This window comes from Exophiala xenobiotica, assembly GCF_000835505.1.
Source record: "Exophiala xenobiotica strain CBS 118157 unplaced genomic scaffold supercont1.2, whole genome shotgun sequence".
In the NCBI taxonomy this organism is placed as follows: domain Eukaryota; kingdom Fungi; phylum Ascomycota; class Eurotiomycetes; order Chaetothyriales; family Herpotrichiellaceae; genus Exophiala; species Exophiala xenobiotica.
This window is the reverse complement of record NW_013562493.1, coordinates 3,082,035-3,101,948: the sequence shown is the minus strand read 5'-3', so window position 1 is coordinate 3,101,948 and position 19,914 is coordinate 3,082,035. Positions and strand designations below refer to the sequence as shown.

At 53.2% G+C, this 19,914-nt stretch overlaps 10 protein-coding genes across 11 annotated transcripts; 7 read left to right on the top strand and 3 right to left on the bottom strand.

Moving 5' to 3' along the window:
* Window positions 1–2: 2 nt before the first annotated feature.
* PV05_03339 (uncharacterized protein) lies at window positions 3–1,745 on the top strand (the record flags this gene model as incomplete). Its single annotated transcript, XM_013463976.1, has 4 exons — window positions 3–142; window positions 280–1,461; window positions 1,535–1,587; window positions 1,645–1,745. The coding sequence occupies 4 exons, from the start codon at window positions 3–5 to the stop codon at window positions 1,743–1,745; spliced, it is 1,476 nt and encodes a 491-aa protein (XP_013319430.1).
* Window positions 1,746–2,187: 442 nt separating this feature from the next.
* Window positions 2,188–3,046, top strand: PV05_03338 (uncharacterized protein; the record flags this gene model as incomplete). Its single annotated transcript, XM_013463975.1, has 2 exons — window positions 2,188–2,490; window positions 2,549–3,046. 2 exons carry the CDS (start codon window positions 2,188–2,190, stop codon window positions 3,044–3,046), a joined length of 801 nt encoding a protein of 266 aa, XP_013319429.1.
* Window positions 3,047–3,102: 56 nt separating this feature from the next.
* On the top strand, window positions 3,103–6,510 carry PV05_03337 (uncharacterized protein; the record flags this gene model as incomplete). Its single annotated transcript, XM_013463974.1, has 9 exons — window positions 3,103–3,230; window positions 3,297–3,597; window positions 3,743–3,867; window positions 3,936–4,746; window positions 4,804–4,848; window positions 4,922–5,066; window positions 5,130–5,377; window positions 5,563–5,981; window positions 6,030–6,510. The coding sequence occupies 9 exons, from the start codon at window positions 3,103–3,105 to the stop codon at window positions 6,508–6,510; spliced, it is 2,703 nt and encodes a 900-aa protein (XP_013319428.1).
* Window positions 6,511–6,633: 123 nt separating this feature from the next.
* On the top strand, window positions 6,634–9,169 carry PV05_03336 (uncharacterized protein; the record flags this gene model as incomplete). Its single annotated transcript, XM_013463973.1, has 9 exons — window positions 6,634–7,232; window positions 7,289–7,563; window positions 7,624–7,799; window positions 7,867–7,960; window positions 8,014–8,115; window positions 8,239–8,321; window positions 8,369–8,575; window positions 8,632–8,791; window positions 8,847–9,169. The coding sequence occupies 9 exons, from the start codon at window positions 6,634–6,636 to the stop codon at window positions 9,167–9,169; spliced, it is 2,019 nt and encodes a 672-aa protein (XP_013319427.1).
* A 455-nt stretch (window positions 9,170–9,624) lies between these two features.
* On the top strand, window positions 9,625–10,225 carry PV05_03335 (uncharacterized protein; the record flags this gene model as incomplete). The annotated part of the gene is made up of 2 exons (XM_013463972.1): window positions 9,625–9,777; window positions 9,827–10,225. 2 exons carry the CDS (start codon window positions 9,625–9,627, stop codon window positions 10,223–10,225), a joined length of 552 nt encoding a protein of 183 aa, XP_013319426.1.
* Window positions 10,226–12,225: 2,000 nt separating this feature from the next.
* On the top strand, window positions 12,226–13,394 carry PV05_03334 (uncharacterized protein). The gene is made up of 2 exons (XM_013463971.1): window positions 12,226–12,543; window positions 12,604–13,394. Exons 1-2 carry the CDS (start codon window positions 12,299–12,301, stop codon window positions 13,049–13,051), a joined length of 693 nt encoding a protein of 230 aa, XP_013319425.1. The 5' UTR covers window positions 12,226–12,298; the 3' UTR covers window positions 13,052–13,394.
* A 1,179-nt stretch (window positions 13,395–14,573) lies between these two features.
* Window positions 14,574–15,978, bottom strand: PV05_03333 (uncharacterized protein). The gene has a single exon (XM_013463970.1). The coding sequence runs from the start codon at window positions 15,595–15,597 to the stop codon at window positions 15,154–15,156; it is 444 nt and encodes a 147-aa protein (XP_013319424.1). The 5' UTR covers window positions 15,598–15,978; the 3' UTR covers window positions 14,574–15,153.
* A 103-nt stretch (window positions 15,979–16,081) lies between these two features.
* PV05_03332 (uncharacterized protein) lies at window positions 16,082–16,848 on the bottom strand (the record flags this gene model as incomplete). The annotated part of the gene is made up of 2 exons (XM_013463969.1): window positions 16,082–16,558; window positions 16,640–16,848. The coding sequence occupies 2 exons, from the start codon at window positions 16,846–16,848 to the stop codon at window positions 16,138–16,140; spliced, it is 630 nt and encodes a 209-aa protein (XP_013319423.1). The 3' UTR covers window positions 16,082–16,137.
* Window positions 16,849–18,308: 1,460 nt separating this feature from the next.
* PV05_03331 lies at window positions 18,309–19,314 on the top strand. 2 transcript variants are annotated; one of them, XM_013463967.1, is made up of 3 exons: window positions 18,309–18,332; window positions 18,383–19,227; window positions 19,288–19,314. In XM_013463967.1, exon 2 carries the CDS (start codon window positions 18,892–18,894, stop codon window positions 19,138–19,140), a length of 249 nt encoding a protein of 82 aa, XP_013319421.1. In that variant the 5' UTR covers window positions 18,309–18,332; window positions 18,383–18,891; the 3' UTR covers window positions 19,141–19,227; window positions 19,288–19,314. The 2 variants fall into 2 exon arrangements, with proteins under 2 accessions (XP_013319421.1, XP_013319422.1); XM_013463968.1 differs by having other exon boundaries at window positions 18,309–19,227.
* Window positions 19,281–19,813, bottom strand: PV05_03330 (uncharacterized protein; the record flags this gene model as incomplete). Its single annotated transcript, XM_013463966.1, has 2 exons — window positions 19,281–19,590; window positions 19,644–19,813. 2 exons carry the CDS (start codon window positions 19,811–19,813, stop codon window positions 19,281–19,283), a joined length of 480 nt encoding a protein of 159 aa, XP_013319420.1.
* Window positions 19,814–19,914: the final 101 nt, after the last annotated feature.

Sequence of the window (19,914 nt, the reverse complement as noted above, 5' to 3'; positions counted from 1 at the left end):
GCATGACGAAGGATGGCTTGCACCCCCCGAAAGGTCGACCTCGAAACACAGCGCCGTCGCACACGTGGAATCCCATCTCAGGACAATACAGCACCCAATCCAACGAAGCTTCATCGGCTGATCTCTCCATGGAGGAGTCGCCGTATGTCAGCTTAGCTCCAGCCGGAGCGGCTCCCGCCTAGGACTCCCGATATATGCGCAACGTTTGCCAGGTGTACAGCCCGCCTCACTACCAGACCAAGCGACTGCACATTAACTGGTTCAAATCTATTTTGAAAGGTCAAATAGTCAGTTACCGATTCTACATGCAACGGAATTCGAAGAGCTCTTCAACGACATCTACAACGGCGGCCACTCGGCCAATTCTCCGTACAGCCTCTTCATCCTCGACATTGTGCTTGCCATTGGCAAACGGCTGACGAACTCTCGTGGTCTGTTCAAGTCTACCTTTCGGACAAGCAATGCCCAAAAACGTCCTCCTAGCACTGGCGACGGCGGGGAAAATTACTACACGGCTGCCACGTCCCACCTGGAGAGGCTGCTCAGTTCCCTCAACTCCAGGAGGGACTACCTCGCATGCCTGTCTGAGCTCCAGGTTGTGCTTCTGATATCGACTCTTGCCCTGATGATGCCGGTAGCTTCGGGTCTTTGGTATACCGTCGGTGTTGCCGTTCGGCTTTCGGTCGATCTGGGACTGCATCGTGACGGGGAATGTTTCTCAGAACGCCAAAGCGAATCAACCCCCGCGGTCGACCTCTGCCCTGCTGAATGGTCCCCTATACGGACGAAAGATTTGAAGAGAAGACTTTGGTGGTGTGTATACTCGCTGGATCGGATTCTATGCACGTGCACAGAAAGGCCGTTTGGGATAGCAGACGAGGTAATCAGTACCAGGTTCCCGTCTCTCTGCGAAGAATCGGCCATTACGACCATGGGCATCACAGCGGACGCTTCCGGCCGGAGAGCAGGCTCGAAGTTGATTGCACAACACTTCTTCCGATACCGGCGTCTACAAGTGGTGCAGAACCGGGAAGCACGAGATATGTGGGGTCTAGGAGATCCTCATGGCAGTCCCTCAGACGCCATGCCGCCATTGTTGTCATTCTTACATAGCGCGACCTCCTACAAGGAATGGCGAACCAACAAGGCCCAGAGTCTTCTGAAATGGTGCGAGTCCGCTCCTACGCAACAAGAGACTGGGGTCGCATTTGATGTACTTTTTTGCCTCAATTATTGGCAAGCTTTGATGATGCTCTACCGCCAGCGTGTGGACCTGCCGGGAACCTTCCAAAAAAGATTTGCCACCACGCAAGCGATCATCTGTCGAGGTCCTATGCACGATGATCAGAAAAGCGGATATGAAGATGAGCACCTGATATTGGCAGAGGCAGGACAACATGTGATAAGACTGTACCGGCAACTGCAACAGCGTGGTCTTTTATGCTACCCTTATCTTGCCACGTATCACATTTTCCTCGCAGGTAAGCAAAAGATCTTGGTCTTAATCGCCTACGTTCATCTGACCAAATCCCAGCAACCACTCTGCTGCACTCATTTTGGCATTCCGCGAGCGTCCAGTAGAAGATAGTGAGTAATCGGTACGAAATACCTTCGCCATTGTCCTAGCTAATCACCAGTGTTCAGGGTGGCGACGAGATCGATCTTCTTACTCTAACGGCCTGCTCGGTCCTGGAGGCTCTAACGGAACTTTGCTCACCGGCAAAGCGCTGCTTAGAAGTCCTTGAAACCATGAGCAAAAGGACGATTGAGATGTATTCTTTCCAGATCCAAACTCGCCGCCCGGGAGTTAACCACACTCGGTGTTTCATAAATCGCCGGTCTCGGATCAGCCCTTGACTTTCCAACTTGGCCGTCGGCATACGGCCGTCTGTTAATCTTGTTGTTACTGCCGCAAATTTGGCATCTAGACTTCAATCCACATCCCGCATAATCTGGGCTAAAGGTATTACTCCAGATTCTGAGCAGTGCCAAATCCTGTTGCATCATACTCGAATTCTCCTCTATTCTACGATATCCTCTCAAAACATACGTTTGCCCGCGTGATGATGCTGCCAGAGGAATCAATCAACGCCCTGTCAAATCCCAACTGTAGGGTCGGCCCACCGAGAACGGCGGCACCTTCACTCATCCATCCCTGACGCTTCTCACCCACACGCATCCGCCGCCATGCTCTCCGGGCGCGACTCTGTCCAGATGGATCCGTCCAAGTGGCGGATATCCAAGGCATGCCAGGAGTGCCGCGCCAGAAAGATCCGCTGCAACGGCGGTGAGCCCTGCCAGCGGTGCAAGATCCGCAGCGTCGAAGAGCTCGCCGCGGCGTGCAGTCTCCCGAGAGCCGCATCAGCCTCTCATCTCTGCCTCAGGGCCGGCACTGGTTGGGGATGGCGTGCCTTCAGAGGGAACGGCTTCCCGGAGCATTCAGAACCACAGCGTGGCAGCTACTCACCGCGCATCTCCGTCCATGTCCCTGTAGCTCTACTACGGGCCGTCGTCCAATTTCTCCATCCTCAACTCCATCTATCACCAGATTGAGGGCACGCGGCCGACGTCGGGACCCCAGAAAGAGGTCGAGGAGATGGGGCCGGGCCTGGACCTGTTCAACATCAGGAGGCTTTACTTTGGCGACCTGGCCGACAGTGGGGAGTCGGCGCACATGACGAGCTACACCGCGGCCATGTTTCTTGATGGTGCACTTGCGAGCCGCCTCATTGAGAGGTATCTGGCGACTTACTGGCACATCCTGCCCATCAGGTCCAAGGACGAGTACCGCCGTCAGCTCGTGCAGCTCTACAGCTCAGCTGAAATGTTCTCTTTCGAAAATCCAGACACGATCATCGTCCTGCTGGCTATGGCTATTGGTGCCTCGATGCTCGAAGAGGAGCACGTCGCCCAGTCCTTGTTCCAGAAGGTGAAGCGCTGGTCGGCAAAGCTCGACGAGATGGTCAACGTCCAGGCCGTCCAGATCGCACTGCTTATGATGAGTTCTTACCCGCCCTGTTTCCTTGTGCATGTCGGTATCAACTAACAGTCCCTCACTCACATTTCCATGCCGAGAGAGCGAGGCCAAACTCGGCCTTTCTCATGACTGGCATCGCAGTCCGCAGAGCTGTCGCTGCCGGCCTGCACAAGGATGTCATGGTGACGGCTCAGTCCCGCGAAGACACCCGCCAGAGGAGGATAACGATATGGAGCGTCTTCTTTTGGGAGATGTAAGTGAAAGTCACGAACAGTCTCGAGCTACTGCTATGAATTGCACCGCCTAACAGCATCTACAGTTGGCTGTGCTTCAGCCTGGGACGCCCAAATTCGTTCCCCGAGTCCGAGATTTGCGTTCCCCTCCCAAGCGAGGAGAAGCTCTTGCAATCACTCGTGATGCTCGCTCGGGTCATGTCCAAGTGCGCTACGCGTATCTACAAGCAGCACCACGAATCTCTCTTGCCCGTATGGAATGCCGCCAATGAGATCCGTCGGGAGCTCCAGCGGCTTGTAGAGCAGCAGCGCAAGGATCTGAACTTCGGTCTTGTCGGCGATCCGAGCACGGGCGAGCTCGGGTATGCCAGACCACGGTATCGACCAGTAAGCGCATCTTCGCACCGAATCCTGCAATCCACAGATCGACTAACGCTAGCTGCAGTGTATCATCACACCTTGTTGCTGACATTCCGCCCGTTTCTGGTGCTGCCCCCCAAGCTGCGGCACGAAAACGCGTCTGCCGGAGAAGCCGCGGCGGCCAATCTACCGACCCCACCGCCCTGGCTGGACTCGGCGTGTGAATACTGTCTTGACGCGGCGCGGCATTCCATTGCTTTTCTGGCGGGGGCCAGCGAGCAGAACGTGCTCTGCCGAGTAAGACCAAGACCCCGGGCGGCAGTCTGTGGCCCCTCATGGGCGCCAATTTGCTGACCTCGCCGCAGGAAATCAAGTACCACGCCTTCTTCCTCGAGGGAGCATCTCACGTCCTGGCATTCTACCTGCTGCAGCCGGAACGCTTCCGTGACGACTCCGAGAGAGTGCGCATGCCCCCGTTCGGCAGTCGGTACTAGCCTGATTGATCGAAGCCTTTGCCAAGCTTATCATGCAAGGGAGATTGCTTATGATTTGCGCTCGGAAGGAATCACGGCTCTGCTCCAATACGGAGGTACAGGCAATTGCCATTGTGTGGCGGATATATGGCGCCGCGGAAGTACGGATGTGACAGCTTGCGTCGTCCAACTCGCCGCAATTCTGCTGTTTATGAAGAGGAAAGAAGCCAAGGCGCAGAAGCTGAGATGGGATCTGACCCTCGGAAGCATCCAACTTCAAAACGATGTTCTTTTTGTTGGTCGCTCAAAGGTTGAGTACAAACAGCGTACCGTTAGTTGCCAGAGCGCCGAGAACCGTCATCCGCACCGTACGAAACGGGCCGGGCTTGGAATTAGCGCAATGGGGGCGGCAGCAGAGGATGCGAGCCACCACAAGGACTCAGAGTTGTCGTGGAACGCTGCAGCTGCAGATGGGAACGCCATGTTCGATGCATCAGCCAGCAAGACGGATGTTGAGGGGCACAGAGTGCACCCGGACGAGGAGCGGGGCAAAGACGGCGTCCCGAAGCGACTGACTCTCACATTCCAAGATGTGACGGTCAGGGTCACCGCCCCTGGTGAGGCTCTGGGAGAGACGTTGCTGTCGAGGGTTGATCCCCGGCAACTTTCAGGCCGGGTCCACAGGGCGAACCATCCTAAGAGGGTATGGAAGCGTCCATGTCTAAGAGCTTGGCGCGTCAAGAGATTAACGCGATGGTAGGCAATTGTGCGCGAGATTAGTGGCCAGGTGAGGCCGGGTGAAATGGTGAGTGACTTGGAGCAACAGTATGGTCAAACGGGAGATTGACGAGTCCTGTAAAGCTTCTCGTCCTCGGCAGGCCCGGAGCAGGATGCACGTCGCTTCTTCGTGTGTTGTCCAACCACCGAAAGCCTTCGACGAAGTCCATGGCGACGTGCACTTCGGCAACATGGACCACAAGCTGGCCAGGAGGTATCGCCAGCAGATCGCGCTCAACACCGAGGGTACGTTTAGACAAGCACTTTGCAGCTCTCAAGGTGAAGGATGCCGCGACTGACGGAATCTAGATGACATTCACTTCCCTACCTTGACTGTGAACCAGACTATGAAGTTTGCCTTGCGTAATAAGGTCCCACGTGAGAGGGAAGAGCATCTGAAGAAGCCACACCACTTCGTTCAGCACGCCAAGAGCAACATTCTTGACGCCCTCGGCATTGGCCACACTGTGAAGACCAAGGTCGGAAACGAGTTCATCCGTGGTGTGTCCGGCGGAGAAAGGAAGCGTGTGTCTCTAGCGGAAATGATGGCTGGCCAGGTCAGTTAGAATGAGCAGACTCCGTCCTGCCGGTGCTTCAACTACTAACACGGCGTGCAGAGCCCAATGCAGTTCTGGGACCAGCCTACACGCGGCCTCGACTCGAAGACGGCCCTGGAGTTTGCGGAGACTTTGCGCGCCGAGGCAGATCGTAATGGCAAGACAATCGTTGCACCATGTACCAGGCGGGCAACAGCATCTACCACAACTTCGACAAGGTCCTCGTTCTCGCTGACGGCTGTGTTATCTACTACGGTCCGAGGAGCTCTGCTCGGCAGTACTTTGAATCTCTTGGATTCGTCTGTCCGAAAGGTGCGAACATTGCCGATTTTCTCACCTCAGTCACCGTGGCGACAGAGCGCATCACCGCTCCGGGCTCAGAGGAGAAGGTGCCCAACACGCCCGAGGAGTTCGAGAAGGTTTATCAAGTGAGCTCCGTGTGCCGAGCGATGCGGGAGGCCCAGGTACCGGTCGAGCGCCTTGGAACCGAGGTGGATGACCTGGCGATTGCCGTTCAGCGAGAGAAGAAGCGTAGGCCCGTGAAGGGAAAGCGAAGCGTCTACACTGTTGGCCTCAGAGACCAGATCAAGAACTGCACCGTTCGGTAAGCCCCCGCCGCTATTCTAGACATGCGCCGTTCTATCACTGACAGACTGCCCCTTGGACGATTTCAGATTATTATGGGTGACCGGCTCTCGCTCGGTGTCAAAGTCTTTTCGTCCACCGTCCAGGCGCTCGTCTGTGGAAGCCTCTTCTACAACCTCCCCGACACCAGTGAGTCCATCTTCCTTCGGCCAGTCGTTCTCTTCTTCGCTATTCTGTACTTCCTCATGGAGTCCATGTCTGAGACTACCGCATCGTTCATGGGCCGCCCCATTCTCGTCCGCCATAAGCGCTTCGGCTTCTACCGGCCGGCGGCTTTCTGCATCGCCAACGCCATCACCGACATTCCTGTCATCATGCTTCAGGTTACCGTCTTTTCATTGATCATCTATTTCATGTCGAGCCTGCAAATGGATGCCGACAAGTTCTTCACTTACTGGATCGTCGTCAACGCGAGCACCTTGATGTTTGTGCAGTTGTTCCGCATGGTGGGCGCTTTGTGGGGCACATCGGAACGGCATCGCAGATGACCGGTCTGCTGTCTACAGTCTTCTTTGTATATGGAGGTGAGTTGCATGGTCGAACCGGCAGAATTCCTGGGAGAGACAACAAAGGCTGACATTCACACAGGGTAGCTAATCCCATTTGAGAAGATGCACCCGTGGTCCCGATGGATTTTCTATCTCAATCCTGGTGCTTACGCCTTCGAGCCGCTCATGGCCAACGAGTTTAGTGGTCTCGAACTGGAGTGTGTCGCGCCCCAGTATGTACCCTACGGGGGCCGATACGACGACGAAAGCTCGGCCTACCGCGGTTGCACAGTCCTGGGAAGTGACTCCACTGGAATGATTGACGGTCATGCATACATCAGTCAGCAGTTCTCCTACGCGACCGGTCACATCTGGAGAGGATTCGGTGTCCTTATCGGCTTCTGTGTCACCTTCATCATTGTCACAGCGCTTGGCTGCGAGTTGCGCAACAGCCGCGGAAGGTCATCCGTCCTCCTCTACAAGAGGGGCTCGCGGGGCAAGAAGCCCGAGAAAGATGTTGAAGCCGCAGCGGATGAGAAGGCGACGCCGCACGCAGCCCCGGTCTCCCGACCGGTCAAGCAGTCGACGTTCTGCTGGCATGACCTTGACTACTCTGTCAAGTACCAAGGCCGCCAGAAACAGCTCCTCGACAAGGTCTTCGGCTTTGTGCGGCCGGGCAATCTTGTTGCTCTCATGGACTGTTCCGGTGCCGGAAAGACGACGTGAGACTATTCCCTCCCCTGTCAAGTAGATGTACTCTGTTAACTCTTTCTCGCAGCCTCCTTGACGTCCTGGCCCAGAGGAAGGACTTCGGTGAGATCTACGGATCCATTCTTATTGATGGCAAGCCCCAGGGCATCAGTTTCCAACGCGTGACCGGCTACTGCGAGCAGATGGATGTTCACGAGGGCACTTCGACCGTCAAGGAGGCGCTTGTCTTCTCAGCGCTCCTGCGCCAACCGAGGGAGGTGCTGGAGGCGGAGAAGCTCGTGTACGTCGAGCACATGATCGACCTTCTCGAGCTGCGTGGTATCTGTGACGCCCTAATTGGAGGTGTGTATAAGCGGCTCTACCTGAAGTCCTGGGAAGATGTCAAAGTCTAACGCGCAACAGTACCCGGCGCTGGCTTGACCATCGAGCAGCGGAAGCGGGTGACTCTGGGTGTCGAGCTCGTGGCTAAGCCCACCTTGCTATTCCTTGACGAGCCGACATCCGGCCTCGACGGCCAGTCTGCTTACAACATCGTGCGCTTCTTGAGACGTCTTGTAGATGGCGGTCAGGCTGTTCTTGTAAGACTTCAGCCAATTCCGTCTCTTAATGTGTCCAAGTTGGATGGCTAATACCTGCACCTCTCAGTGTACAATTCACCAGCCTTCCGCTGTCCTCTTCGAGGCTTTTGACTCTCTTTTGCTCCTAGCTAAGGGAGGGCGGATGGCATATTTTGGCGAGAGTAAGTAAATTGTGTCGCTGATTTTGCTGCGCGGGTGACTGACTCTCTTGTAGCTGGCAAGGATTCCGGGCAGGTCCTCGGCTACTTTGCCCGTAATGGTGCGCCCTGTCCCGAAGACACTAACCCTGCGGACCACATTGTGGAAGTCATCCAGGGTAATAGCGACGTCAAAATCGACTGGATCCATATCTGGAGCTGATCTACCGAACGTCAGCAAGCGCTCGGCAAGCTCATGGCCTTGAACCAGCAGGGCCTTGCTTGAAGCGATGGCGAGGAAGACACCGCTGAATATGCGTTGCCGAAGTGGTTCCAGTTCAAATTGGTGCTGCACCGACTGATGATACAGCTGTGGCGATCACCAGTGAGTCTATTACCCTACGACTGCGAGTAGCGGGCTGACGATCAAAGGATTACGTCTGGAATAAGATCAACCTGCACATATTTGCGGCCCTTTTCAGCGGGTTCACATTCTGGATGATCGGTGACGGCTCCTTCGATCTCCAGTTCCGCGTGTTTGCCATCTTCAACTTCATCTTCGTGGCGCCCGGGTGTATCAACCAGATGCAGCCGATTTTCCTGCACAACCGTGACCTGTTCGAGACTCGGGAGAAGAAGGTGCGAGCTAGGAGCTATCGATGGACGAGAAAGAGTATAATTCTGACCCTGACTAGTCCAAAACATACCACTGGCTCGCCTTTATTGGCGCCCAAGCTGTGTCGGAGATCCCCTACCTCATCATCTGCGCGACTCTCTACTTCTGCTGCTGGTACTTTACTGCCGGGTTCCCGGTTGACGCCAATATCTCGGGCCATGTCTATCTCCAGATGATCTGTACGTGCCACGCATTTCCTTCCACGGCTTACCTACCTCTACTGACATCTTCCAGTCTACGAGCTCCTGTACACTTCGATGGGCCAGGCCATTGCCGCTTACGTCCCCAACGAGTACTTCGCCGCCATTTCGAACCCTCTATTCATCGGCTGCGGTCTCATCTCATTCTGCGGCGTGGTGGTCCCTTACACGGCCATGCAGCCATTCTGGAAGTACTGGCTCTACTACCTGGACCCCTTCAACTACCTGGTCGGCGGCCTCTTCGGCACCGTGGTCTGGGACGTCAAGATATCGAGCTCGATGGCCTCAGCTAACGGGGTTCTACCTTCTCCCAATTCCCAAAATCTGATTCATATTGGACATGCCTACGCTGCTTGAATACTTGACATCTCCAAATCCAGATGTGGATCGGACATCTCTCCAACCTGGTAGGAACACTCTTCCCATTGGCACGTACGAAATTGAGGATGTTCAACCGTGGAGTGATTTCAATCTAGAGACTATTCTGGAGTGTTATGGGGACATTCTCCTGCGAGACTTTTCGGAGGAGGACTTTTATTATCCGCCGCCCATTCGCAAGCAGCACCTCGGTTTAACCGGTGAATCATCGGTGGACTTCATTTACAAAAAGCACAATCATACAATTGTAGACCGTGCTTTGGAACTGGCTTGTTATGCGAACCAGCCACCTACTAGTCGCGCACGTGGTTACTCTTGCCAAGGCTCTCCGACTGGAATCAAGTTGGTGCAGGTGGCTGCGACGTTGTCATTGCATCCTTCCCTTGAATTCCTCCTAATGCTGCGAACCATCCACGACAGAGGCACAACGTACAATGGCACCTGAACGCGGCGACGTGGATTCCCTTCTGTTGGAACAATTCCAACTGGAGGATCGAATAGTCCACTTCCAAGCGTACGCTGGAGGAGGAAACGCGGGACACACTTTCAGAGTTCGCATTGGTGGGAAGAAATATGCATTCAAGATGGTAAGTCAGACCATCTGAATTCGCAGCTCTGTGTTAATTTTCAAACAAGTTCAGATTCGACAATCCCGAATTGAACGTCAGTCGATCAAGTGGCACACGCCGACGAGACTTTTGCGATCCATTTTACATCGAATGTCGCGCCAACGGCTCCCTCGCTCAGCAAGGTCTTAATGGCAAGATCTTTCGATTCTGTTACGGCTGGACGGATGTCCCTGAATATGCAGAAATGGAAGTGGCGTCGAGGTTCAATATACAACCATGTCTGTGGGACAGACCTGATTCGGCGAAGGATCAAAGAGTCAAGGAATACTATTCGAATGGGTCGATGGCGAGATACTTTCACCAGCCTCGATTACCCAGGATATTGCTTCTCAGGCTCGCGTACTTCTCAGGGAACTACATCAAGCCCACATCCTTTGGTGTGGCCTCGCTGTGGCGAATTTCCTAGTTGAGAACTCAAACTCAGAACGGCCAATTCTCCACCTTTTGGATTTGAGCGCATCAATAACGCTCCCTCACATCAAGTTCTCAGCGCAACAATTGGAACAAATGCAGCAAGATGAGCTACAACTTCTGGAGGTGGGATTCGCCTTGTTATCGCAGAATCAAAGTGTTCGTGTTGCTCACTTGTCGGACTTTGGGAGAGACCTTATGGACAAAGAGTCTCAATTTATACAACATCTCTGGGCTCCCGTCGTGGCCCATGCGCCAGCAATCCGAGGCTCTTAAATTTGAGCCTCCAGTCTGAGTACGAAAAAGTCGTTGACTCCACCCTACCCACGCTTCCACTCAACGTATCGTTCGACTCCTGTACAAGAAGATCCAAGCACTTCCCAGAATTTGTCATTGTCTTTGGGATCGTGTGAGCTTGGATTGAATCTCCATGGCCACGGTTTGACGACTGTATTCGATCCCTCTGCTCGGAAGCCGATGCGCCTTGCAGCTTCATGGATTCGAAATTGTTCAGCATACTGTGAGAACCATTTATCAAAAGGCAAAAAGATGTCCGTCGCCGCAAGCGGTCGAAGAAATTCAGGATCGTGAGCACCACGAAGCGGTGCGTCTCGTGGCAGGTAGCTTTGAACTTGGCCTAAGATGGACTCTAATACCTCCTGTTTTCTGTGTCGTTCAATAAGACCGATAGCATTCATGAACAGAGAGATCACGGTTGTATGTGCATTCCTATCATTCAGAAGTGGGGTGATGCTGATCAAGGTGGTCTCGACATCAAGATAGCAGGCGTCCTTGACATTCGATACCTCAATTCGATCAAATCGACATGTCGGAATAAAGCTTGCTCAGAACTCTAACACGAGCAGCTGTTATCACAAAATGTACGGGACGGGCTGGCTTTGACAACGCCGGGGAGAAAGACATCATCTGCTCATGAAGATACAGATAGAGTTGTCCGTAGACATCGTTGGCTGGTCTGGGTGTTGGATTTTCCAGGCGAACGATATCACCTCGCCACCATTCATCCAGTGGATCCGCGGAATCTTGATGTTGCCATTGACGATGCAGATCGAATAAAGTTCTGAAACCTGTCAGAAAGCATTCCTATACCTGAACAAACTTGAGCTTACACATTCGGGACAAGGAAATCGGTCAAATTCAATCCAAATGGACAGAGTAACCAGGCTCTCGGAATTTCCAACGGGCAACGCGTTCATAGCCTCGCTTAGTGAACAAGTCACGGTGCAAGTGATCAGTCCTGTGGAAGACGATGTCATGACGATCAGACTTTGCCCGCAGACGGTCCAAATTGCGATTAAGCATGTCACTCAACTGGAAGCCTTGTGCCTTTGGCAATACTATGCGCACGTTTGCATTACCAATGTGGACAGGCTTTGCCAGAATTGCGTCCGCTTTCTTCCCCTGTATTTTTGCCACGCCATCAACAATCAGCTGGACCAGTTGCTTGATGGTCTGCACAGTGTTCGAGAGTCAAAAATGCAGAATACCACAAATGAATCATGCAATTTGTGTGGAGCCCAGTGGGACTTCTGACATTCACAAGAACAATACTGAGGCTTGCTTAGCTGTGGACCACCAAGGGGTGAATTCCTTACGCCAACAAGTTGGAAATGAATGAAGTCGAATCGCCCCCGGGCGTGTTTGGAGCCCTCTGTGTGCTGGAACCAGCAACTGCCCTACTTCGATCGTCTAGTCTCGCTGCATAACCTTTATATCCGCCATCGGCGGGAATGTTGAACAAGCGAAATCATATGTTCTCCGGGTCCGCCGTGTTCCATCCTGAAAACCCTCCCGTCGTACATAACGGCTGCCTAAATCAGTCAAATGTTTCACCGAAAAGACCTGCACAAAAAGGACCAACCGGGAGCCTACACTTACCACTCTTACGTCACTCTGTTCCGCTGGTTGGTTGGCAGAGTAACAGTAACCCATTCTTCCTTCTCTTCCTTCTCCTCCTCCTCATCCTTCTTCTGTCCTCCTCCCACTTCTCCTTCTCGTCTCTCAGACCATCTCTTCCAAAATTGCAGACATCCCATCCGCAGTCACGATGACCCACGGCGACAACTCAACCATCCCAACGTCTGCACTGCACCCGATCGATGCATTGCGGATTGCCGTGGAAAATAACGATACATCAATGGTCCAAAGCCTCCTGGCTGCCGGTGGCCAGCCGAGACCGTTCGAATTCCTTAACGCCGTGGAACAGGCTTCATATCCCATTCTCGAACTAATGCTGCAGCATGGTTACGATCCGAATCAAGCTTGGCGATGTGATTATCCTCCACCTCTTGCGTATGTCACTCCTCTACAAATGGTCTTTTGCTCTTTGGAGAAATCCTAATCCCAGTCCAGTGATGCATTGTTTGACCCTGAGCTTGTGCGATGGCTCGTCAAACACGGTGCCGATCCGAACGCTCGATGTACATTTGACATGACACCTCTTTCGATTGCTGCCATATCTGCTCCGAAAGAGATCATCGAGCTCTTGTTCGAGCTTGGTGCATCAGTGGATTTCGGGCAGCCACTCCATTATGCTGTTCAGCAGGGGCGTTCCGATGATGTGATTGCTCTACTGCTAGAGAAAGGGTCAGACATCAATGCTATCATGTTTGAAAGCCACGACCTCTCATACTGTCAATTGAGTGTGCTGGGACTCGGAACGCCTCTCCATGAAGCAGCACGCGCTAACAATGAGAGACTGTGCCGGTTCCTCCTGTTGCATGGAGCCAAACCAGGCATCAGAGATACTCTGGGAAATCTACCAAAAATCAACGGTTCTGCACTGGCATGTGCTATGTGATGTCGTTTGGTATCAAAAGATTGAGCCTCGCAGACTGGGCCAGGAGAAGCGGATGACATTCGTTGCAGTTGGAAAAATTCTTGAGCGCGGAAGATCTGGGCCTTCGGACTTGGGAAACATCTTTCTCCCTGCCATTCAATACCCTCGGTTGTTACGAATCGGTCCACCAGGGTAGCACAGAAGGTCGGAGAATTTTTACCAAGTGTGAAGTGCAAAGAGGATATGGCAGTGAGACTGCGTATGGAGCGAGTCGGTACACGAGAGAAATTGATCGATCCCCTGACATGTATCGATATGATTGTGAAGAAGTTGACTATATAGCAAAGCTATGTGTTTGGTTGTGTCTCTTACAAACTCTGCATGGCTCTTTTTGAGACGCATGAGAGCCACATCTCGCGTACCCCAGCTTTGTTCCACCCCAGGATCCCGGTTTACCTTGCGCTCTAGTCACGGCTTGGTCGTGACCATGCCGTCCGCAAGCCCTTGGTCCGTAAATGTTTCTCTCTTCCGCCCGACGAAGGCCCCCGCTTGAGCGTGTCCGCCTCGGGGATTTATGGTTTTACCGTTTGAAGATTGGGTTGCTGAAGGTCTGCTGGCTTTGAGCGGGAGCCATAACTCTCAGCAAGAGGCGATCTTCAACGTAGACCGATGCGCGATCAGTCATCGAGCCGTCGACGAAGGCGGTACCATCCTCCTCGCGACGTGGCATACCACGAGGTTTGATTTTGTAGTCTTGCATTGGAAAGTCGACTTTGAATTGTCGAAGGCATTGTTCGATAAAATGCTTCTTGTCGGGCATCGGGCTTTTGCCCTCAATCGTTGCAAATACTAATGCAACCTGACAGTTGGTGAAGTACTTGTCCTTGTTGGCATTGTACAATCCGGCAAACTCTCTCATCTTGGCCACAAGATTTTTGTCACCAGCTGTGAGATCGTTGGGACTTGTTCCGGGATTGGGTGGGATATGGGCAGCCACAGTCGCCCGGTGAGAGACAAGAAACACCACGAAACAAGACTTCAAGCCCTCCGTAAGAAGATATTTTCTGTTCTCGTCAAATGCAAGGAATCTGACTTGATTCATTCCGAATCGTGAGGTGCGGAGCGAGACCGTGACTGATCTGTAGGTAGGTTGTGCCATTCTGGTCTTTCTTCTTCTTCAACAATATATTTCTCTCTCCGGGCGTCTGCTTGAAGAGTATGGGAAAGAGGAATTTCAAACGAGAAAAGTAAGGACGTCAACCCCCCCCCCCCCCCCCCCCCGAGGTAGTATTGTCTATTGATGATCCTGAGCTCCTGCCTTTTTTTGGGGGAACGGTCACAGAAACATCCTATAGGGAAGGACATGGGATAGGGAAGGACATGGGATAGGGAAGGACATGGGATAGGGAAGGACATGGGATAGGGAAGGACATGGGATAGGGAAGGAACATGAGAGCGTCCAACCTATAGTAGTTGTTCAATATGTGACAGCAGTACCTCGATGTGACAGCACTACGAAGGTACTGCTGGCGTCTGGCCATTCATAACAGTGAACCTCTCTCTGCCTGACGTGCTGGTGGGAAACCAGTTGCCCTCCCCGGTGATCTAAACGATATTTTTAGAGTCCCAAAGCCAGCTCGTAAAACTCCCCGATTTATATCAACGACACCAAAACATTCGTCGGCTACCTTATCACTTTCAAGCATCAATTCATCCTTTGAAGATTCAGATATCCTTCAAGACCGGAGATTCTCAACATGCCAACGGCAAGAGGCAAGGGCAGAGAGCCCAATGCAAATAACAAACCGATGTTGTTGCCAGAAGAAGCCATTGTCACGCATGCCAATGTGATAAGAGTTCTGGCAGTGCAAGGTGTTGTTGATCTGGGCAAAGTGATTCGTCCTCGACTGCAATTGTGCTCTCTGCTCCCTCCCACCTCCCGACCTCCAAACCAGCGATGCTCGTCCGCCTTCAAATTCAACATCTTGACCGCGCTATTGGCGACTCGGAGGGCGTGACTGAAACGACCAAATGCTTGGCTAGCAGACTGTTATCCTTTTTGCTTCAATTTCTCCAGGATGAATACGAAGGTGATGCCGGTGCCCTTTCCAAATCAGCATCACTCATGGACAATGCAGGCCCAAAGGTCGTACGCAGGTCCCCGAGGTATTCGGCCGCCACGACGGGTGAGTCGCGAGCAGTTCAACCACACCTTGACACGACGATATCGCTGCACCGTCCGCCAGCAGCACCAGAGGCCAAGCCGCGGTGGCACGATGATGTTGCTGGACCGCCCGGTCGGCAGCACCCAGCAGTACCGAGCAATGCCCAGCAGCACCCACGGCCAAAGATACCAAGCAGGCAGCGACACTAAGCAGGCAGCAGCACCAAACAACCAACAACACCAAACAACCAGCGACACCAAACAACCAACAACACCAAGCAGCCAGCAGCACCGACGACGACCTTTGTTGAGCAGTCGGCAGCCTAGTTGCCAACCCCAATCGGAGCCCTGTCCCAGCGAGTGATATGAGATGGCTCTGCTTCCTCACAGTCTGCAATGGCATGAGCGCCTTGCTGAAAATTCGGTGTGGGTCCAGTGGCAGAAACGCCTCACGAGATGGGTGGTATGAATACAGGTGAGACAGCGGGCGTAGTCAAGACACGCCATTTCCTGACGGTGCGCCATGTCCACGGCTCGAACTTCTGAGAATGGGACTCTTGGCCTGAGCTTCAAGCAGCGAAGTCCGCATGCCCGGGGGTGAGCCGGAGATTGGAGCATTCCAAGCTGGAGTAGAAGCTTCATCAATGGGAGCTCCCTTTTTGTCAACGCCTTCTTCAGCTTTTCCGACAGAGGAAAGACAATAGGAGGAGAGATAACACCACCGAAGACCCAATAGCGGTGGCGGATATGAGCGGGTGGGCGTTGGAAAATCGACTCTGTAGTAGCGCTTCAGTAGCCTGCCCCGAGCTCGGGAGGCAGTAAGCAAGTCCGTACCGGCTGTACCAGATCTTCATCGTCAGCCCTGTCCCGCCACCCCCTCTCTTCTCCCACTTGTTGCGCTGAGTCCAGTGTCGCAGACAGCTCATAGTAGGTCGGGAATCCCTTAGTCCAACATTTTCTCGATGATAGGTCCTAGCCAGAGGTTCTGGGTACTCGTAAGGTCCTCCCTTCGTGGGAACACGGCGATCTTCGCGTGGGGATGATGCTTGTAGAGATCAAAGCTGCACTTATTTCCCGTAATGACTTCGTAGAAGACGGCACCCAGTTGACCGATGTCCGTGTAGACAGTATAGCCACAGTCGTCCGCAGTCTGGACGTTACAGTTGATGTCGAGAATCGATGACTCGGAAAAGTCGCATGCCTTGACCGATAGCTCCTTGTCGACGAGGGAGTTTCGAGCACTGGTATCGGCGACGAGAACGCGGCGCTCGTGGATCTCAGCCACGGCGCGAGCCCATCTGGCGGAACCAGGAAAGCAGTTGTGTCTGAGACGGAAAGTCGGGAATTCGACATTGAGCGAGGAACTGACGAAGATCTCCGTGGTCCATATAGGTCATCCGAATTCCAGGGGCTGAAAAGATCGAAGCACTCGATCACACCGTCACAAGTTACCGAGACGTTCGTAGACATTCTTTTCATGTTGGATTTTCACACAGTAATCTTGGTCGTAAGCCACTTTAATTGCAATATCGTTGAGTAGGAAGACGGCGCCAGTGCCTCCCTCTCCGATATATTTCCCCCCCAATGTATGCATGTCCTCGAAACTCATAGCGTCCTGTATCGTGGAGGGTAGAGGGCGCTTCGGTTCTCCCATGGCTCTGCATTCGGCCGAATATTAATTACCGCGTATCGTTAGGAGTTGGTGTGGCAAGGACGGGGGAGTGCAGCGCTCAAGTGAAGCAGCAATGTGATTAAACGTAAGGAGCCTTGTGGGATTAGGACGTCTCAAGGTGAGATGTCAGACTATATACTCAGTTACCGGCGTCAGAGGCATTACCACAGATGCCCACCGCGAGGCATGTCTTTACATGCCTTGGCGTCTTAGGAATCACACCAAAGCTAAGTCCCGGGACGTGATAGCTTGCGCATGATGGTTGTAGCGGCGTGAGAGCGTAGATTGACTAACCAAAGTAAGAGGGAGATCTACTGGCGCAAGAGCTCGGGATAAGATTGCCCCGGTGCTAATACAAGGCGCAGCCTTACGCCGCACCAAACCCCCTAACACATTGTTGGGCCATCGCCACACCTTCCCCTATCAGATATCTTGGCGCAGGCGGAAATCTGTCTGCCAGACGCTCCCACAGACTTACACAACCCCATGCATGCCCCCGCGTTACAGTGAGCCCTTTCTGTCTGCTATTCTGCCATTCCAACAACATCAACATACACTCAACTACGCTCCAACTCAGATACGCGATGCGCCACCCATCGAGTATCCTCCCGAGGCTCCACTTGGCTTTGGCGGCTGCTGGCTCAGCCGGCTTTTTCTTCCTATGCTTGGAATTCCATTGGCGCCGAGTTAAAAAGGACAAGAAAACCGACCCTTCAGCCTGTCGACACTCGCCGCGTCGTCGCTCCACGAGTCAAAGCGTAGCCCGACCGTCGAGAAGAGCGCTTGCCACTTTAACACCTCGAGATAAAGATTCTACATCTTTGGACAGCGAGAAATTGTCCCCCAAAGAAAGAGAGGAGGATCAAAACAAGGACTCACCGACTCCCCCGCCGCCAGCGAGGTTATATTATTCCCCAGATACCACCCTCTCGACCCATTCGAAACGAACCCCTGCGATCTTTCGAAAAGAGTCTGTCAACTCCGTGCTTTATCAAGGTGAGTCGAACGTATTCGGGGTGTTTAATAACAGCGTCTCATACTTGCCACTCTAGTCAATGCATTCCTAGCCTTGATGTTCCCGCCCGAACAAGGCCAAAGCATCAGTCCTCCCGCCGACATGTGGCTTCAAACGACCTTGCGTGATCGACTCCTCTTCCGCACCTCCCTATTCTGCCAGCTAACGCGGAACCGACTCTTTTCTTCATCCCCCATCGAGACATGCACCAACGATTCAGAGATCATCAATGAGCTGCGACGATGAAAACACCCTATCCGTCTATGCTCTCTCACACCATGGCGACCTCCGCCGCGATCCACCGGGAGTTGCGCCGGCCCAAGGACGACTAACCACGCTACAGCCGCCTACAAACGGTTCAAGTTCACCTTCAAGGCCTGGCCAAGATGTTGATATTGCGTGGCCGTATCTCGAAAATTAAGCTCCTTGGCCTTGCTTAGGCTATGTTCTTGTAAGTTAAGCCGTACTCCCCCTCGCGTTATCTAACCGACCTCCCCTAAGTGGTGACAACGTTCTCGTACGCTAGACTTGTGTGTTCCATGCTACCCCACGTTTCTATGTACGTTGATGTGGACGCGGCATTACGCAAGACTCACCCACTCGTCGGGCTGCGCAAGGGCTTCCGCGTGCCTTCCGAAATACCTTAGGCAAGACGCCATCGCCGACCTGCTTGTCGTGCTGCGTTGGATCATCCAATATACCTTCGCAGTTGATGATTATATCGAGGAGCGAGCCGAGTCCAGCCACAACGTGCGCTCAGAGACGAGCGCAACTTCGTCCAGCATAGTCTCATGAAGCTCACGCCCTCGTTCGACGATGCCGACGAACATCCCATGGACCGAGTCGCGCGTCTAGGGACCTTAATTATACAGCCTCCTAGTGCTCTTCCCCCCCTTACGGTCGCTGCACCGTTCGCCCACCTCGCGACAGATATCATAACTCAATCGTCCCTGCCGAGCGCGCAGTCGCGCTAGGCTGAGGCAAGCGACTTGGTGCTTTGGGCAACCGTCATGGGCGCGATTTCGAGTATGGGGACGAGTGAAAGAGGGTGGGGTCTAGCCACACTGGATCGGATGACGCAGCGATTGAGCATGAATAGCTGGGCAGGACTGAAGGAGCGATTGAAGGTGTTCTTGTGGTTCGAGTATACCGACGATGGCGATGGGTTCAAGCTGTTGATAGAGTTGGAGGAGACTAGTTTGAAGCCGACGACGCCTGGACTGAAGACTGATGGTCTGATGGAATATCTGATTGAGTGATTTGATGATCAATTCAACACATGGAGGCACCTGGGTCGATCAGGGCCGAAAGATTTCGTTCAATCAAAATCGCTCATTATCACGGATGTGAGTTTTGGCCTACTGCTAACCTAGCTGCGATCGCGACCCATTGCTGACATCTATGAGTGCATGCCGGAGAAGCCAGTTGTGGCAGCGCTGCCACCCTCACCTCTCTTATCTTTGTCTTTCTTGTCGTCCCTCCTTCTTTCTTTTCTTCTCTGATCCTTATCCTTCTTCCTTTGTCTTTTGTTCGCAAGGGACGCTGCATTATTTCGTCGCGGGAGAATCAGGGTAGGGCCTTGCCCTTCGGGGCGCCAGTGGAGGGTATACCATTCGTTCCTTTGCCTCAGGGCGCTGTTTGTCAGACGTACGGTGACATGTGGTCTTGGGTCAGAATCCTCGACACTGACTGAAGGATGAAAGGCGGTGCTGTTTCGATCTGGTAAGCACGCCAGACTTGTGCAACGAGGCTGGTAACATACGTAATCTCTGCATCCTCGAACTCGACTACTTCCATTCTCTCATGATTCCTCTCACCGACTTGAACACGGTGACGAGGCTGATTAACGATATAACTTTCGAAAGTGGCGGCATATACTTGAAACCGAGCTCGATCGGTAGCGTTCAAACTATTTCTGATTCGAATGGGCATCTTGCGAATCTGGGTGATAGGGTGGCCTGAATTCATCAAATGGAAGAAGTCAAGGGCTCCTATATATACGCATTAGAGGTCGTGTCGCCAGGAGTCGATGA

Coding starts and splice junctions, on each gene's coding strand:
- PV05_03334 (XM_013463971.1), top strand. CDS start 12,299: ATGACCCACGGCGACAACTCAACCATCCCAACGTCTGCACTGCACCCG. Junction 12,544..12,603: donor GATTATCCTCCACCTCTTGC/GTATGTCACTCC, acceptor ATCCCAGTCCAG/TGATGCATTGTTTGACCCTG.
- PV05_03333 (XM_013463970.1), bottom strand. CDS start 15,597: ATGCCATTGCAGACTGTGAGGAAGCAGAGCCATCTCATATCACTCGCT.
- PV05_03331 (XM_013463967.1), top strand. CDS start 18,892: ATGGGCGCGATTTCGAGTATGGGGACGAGTGAAAGAGGGTGGGGTCTA.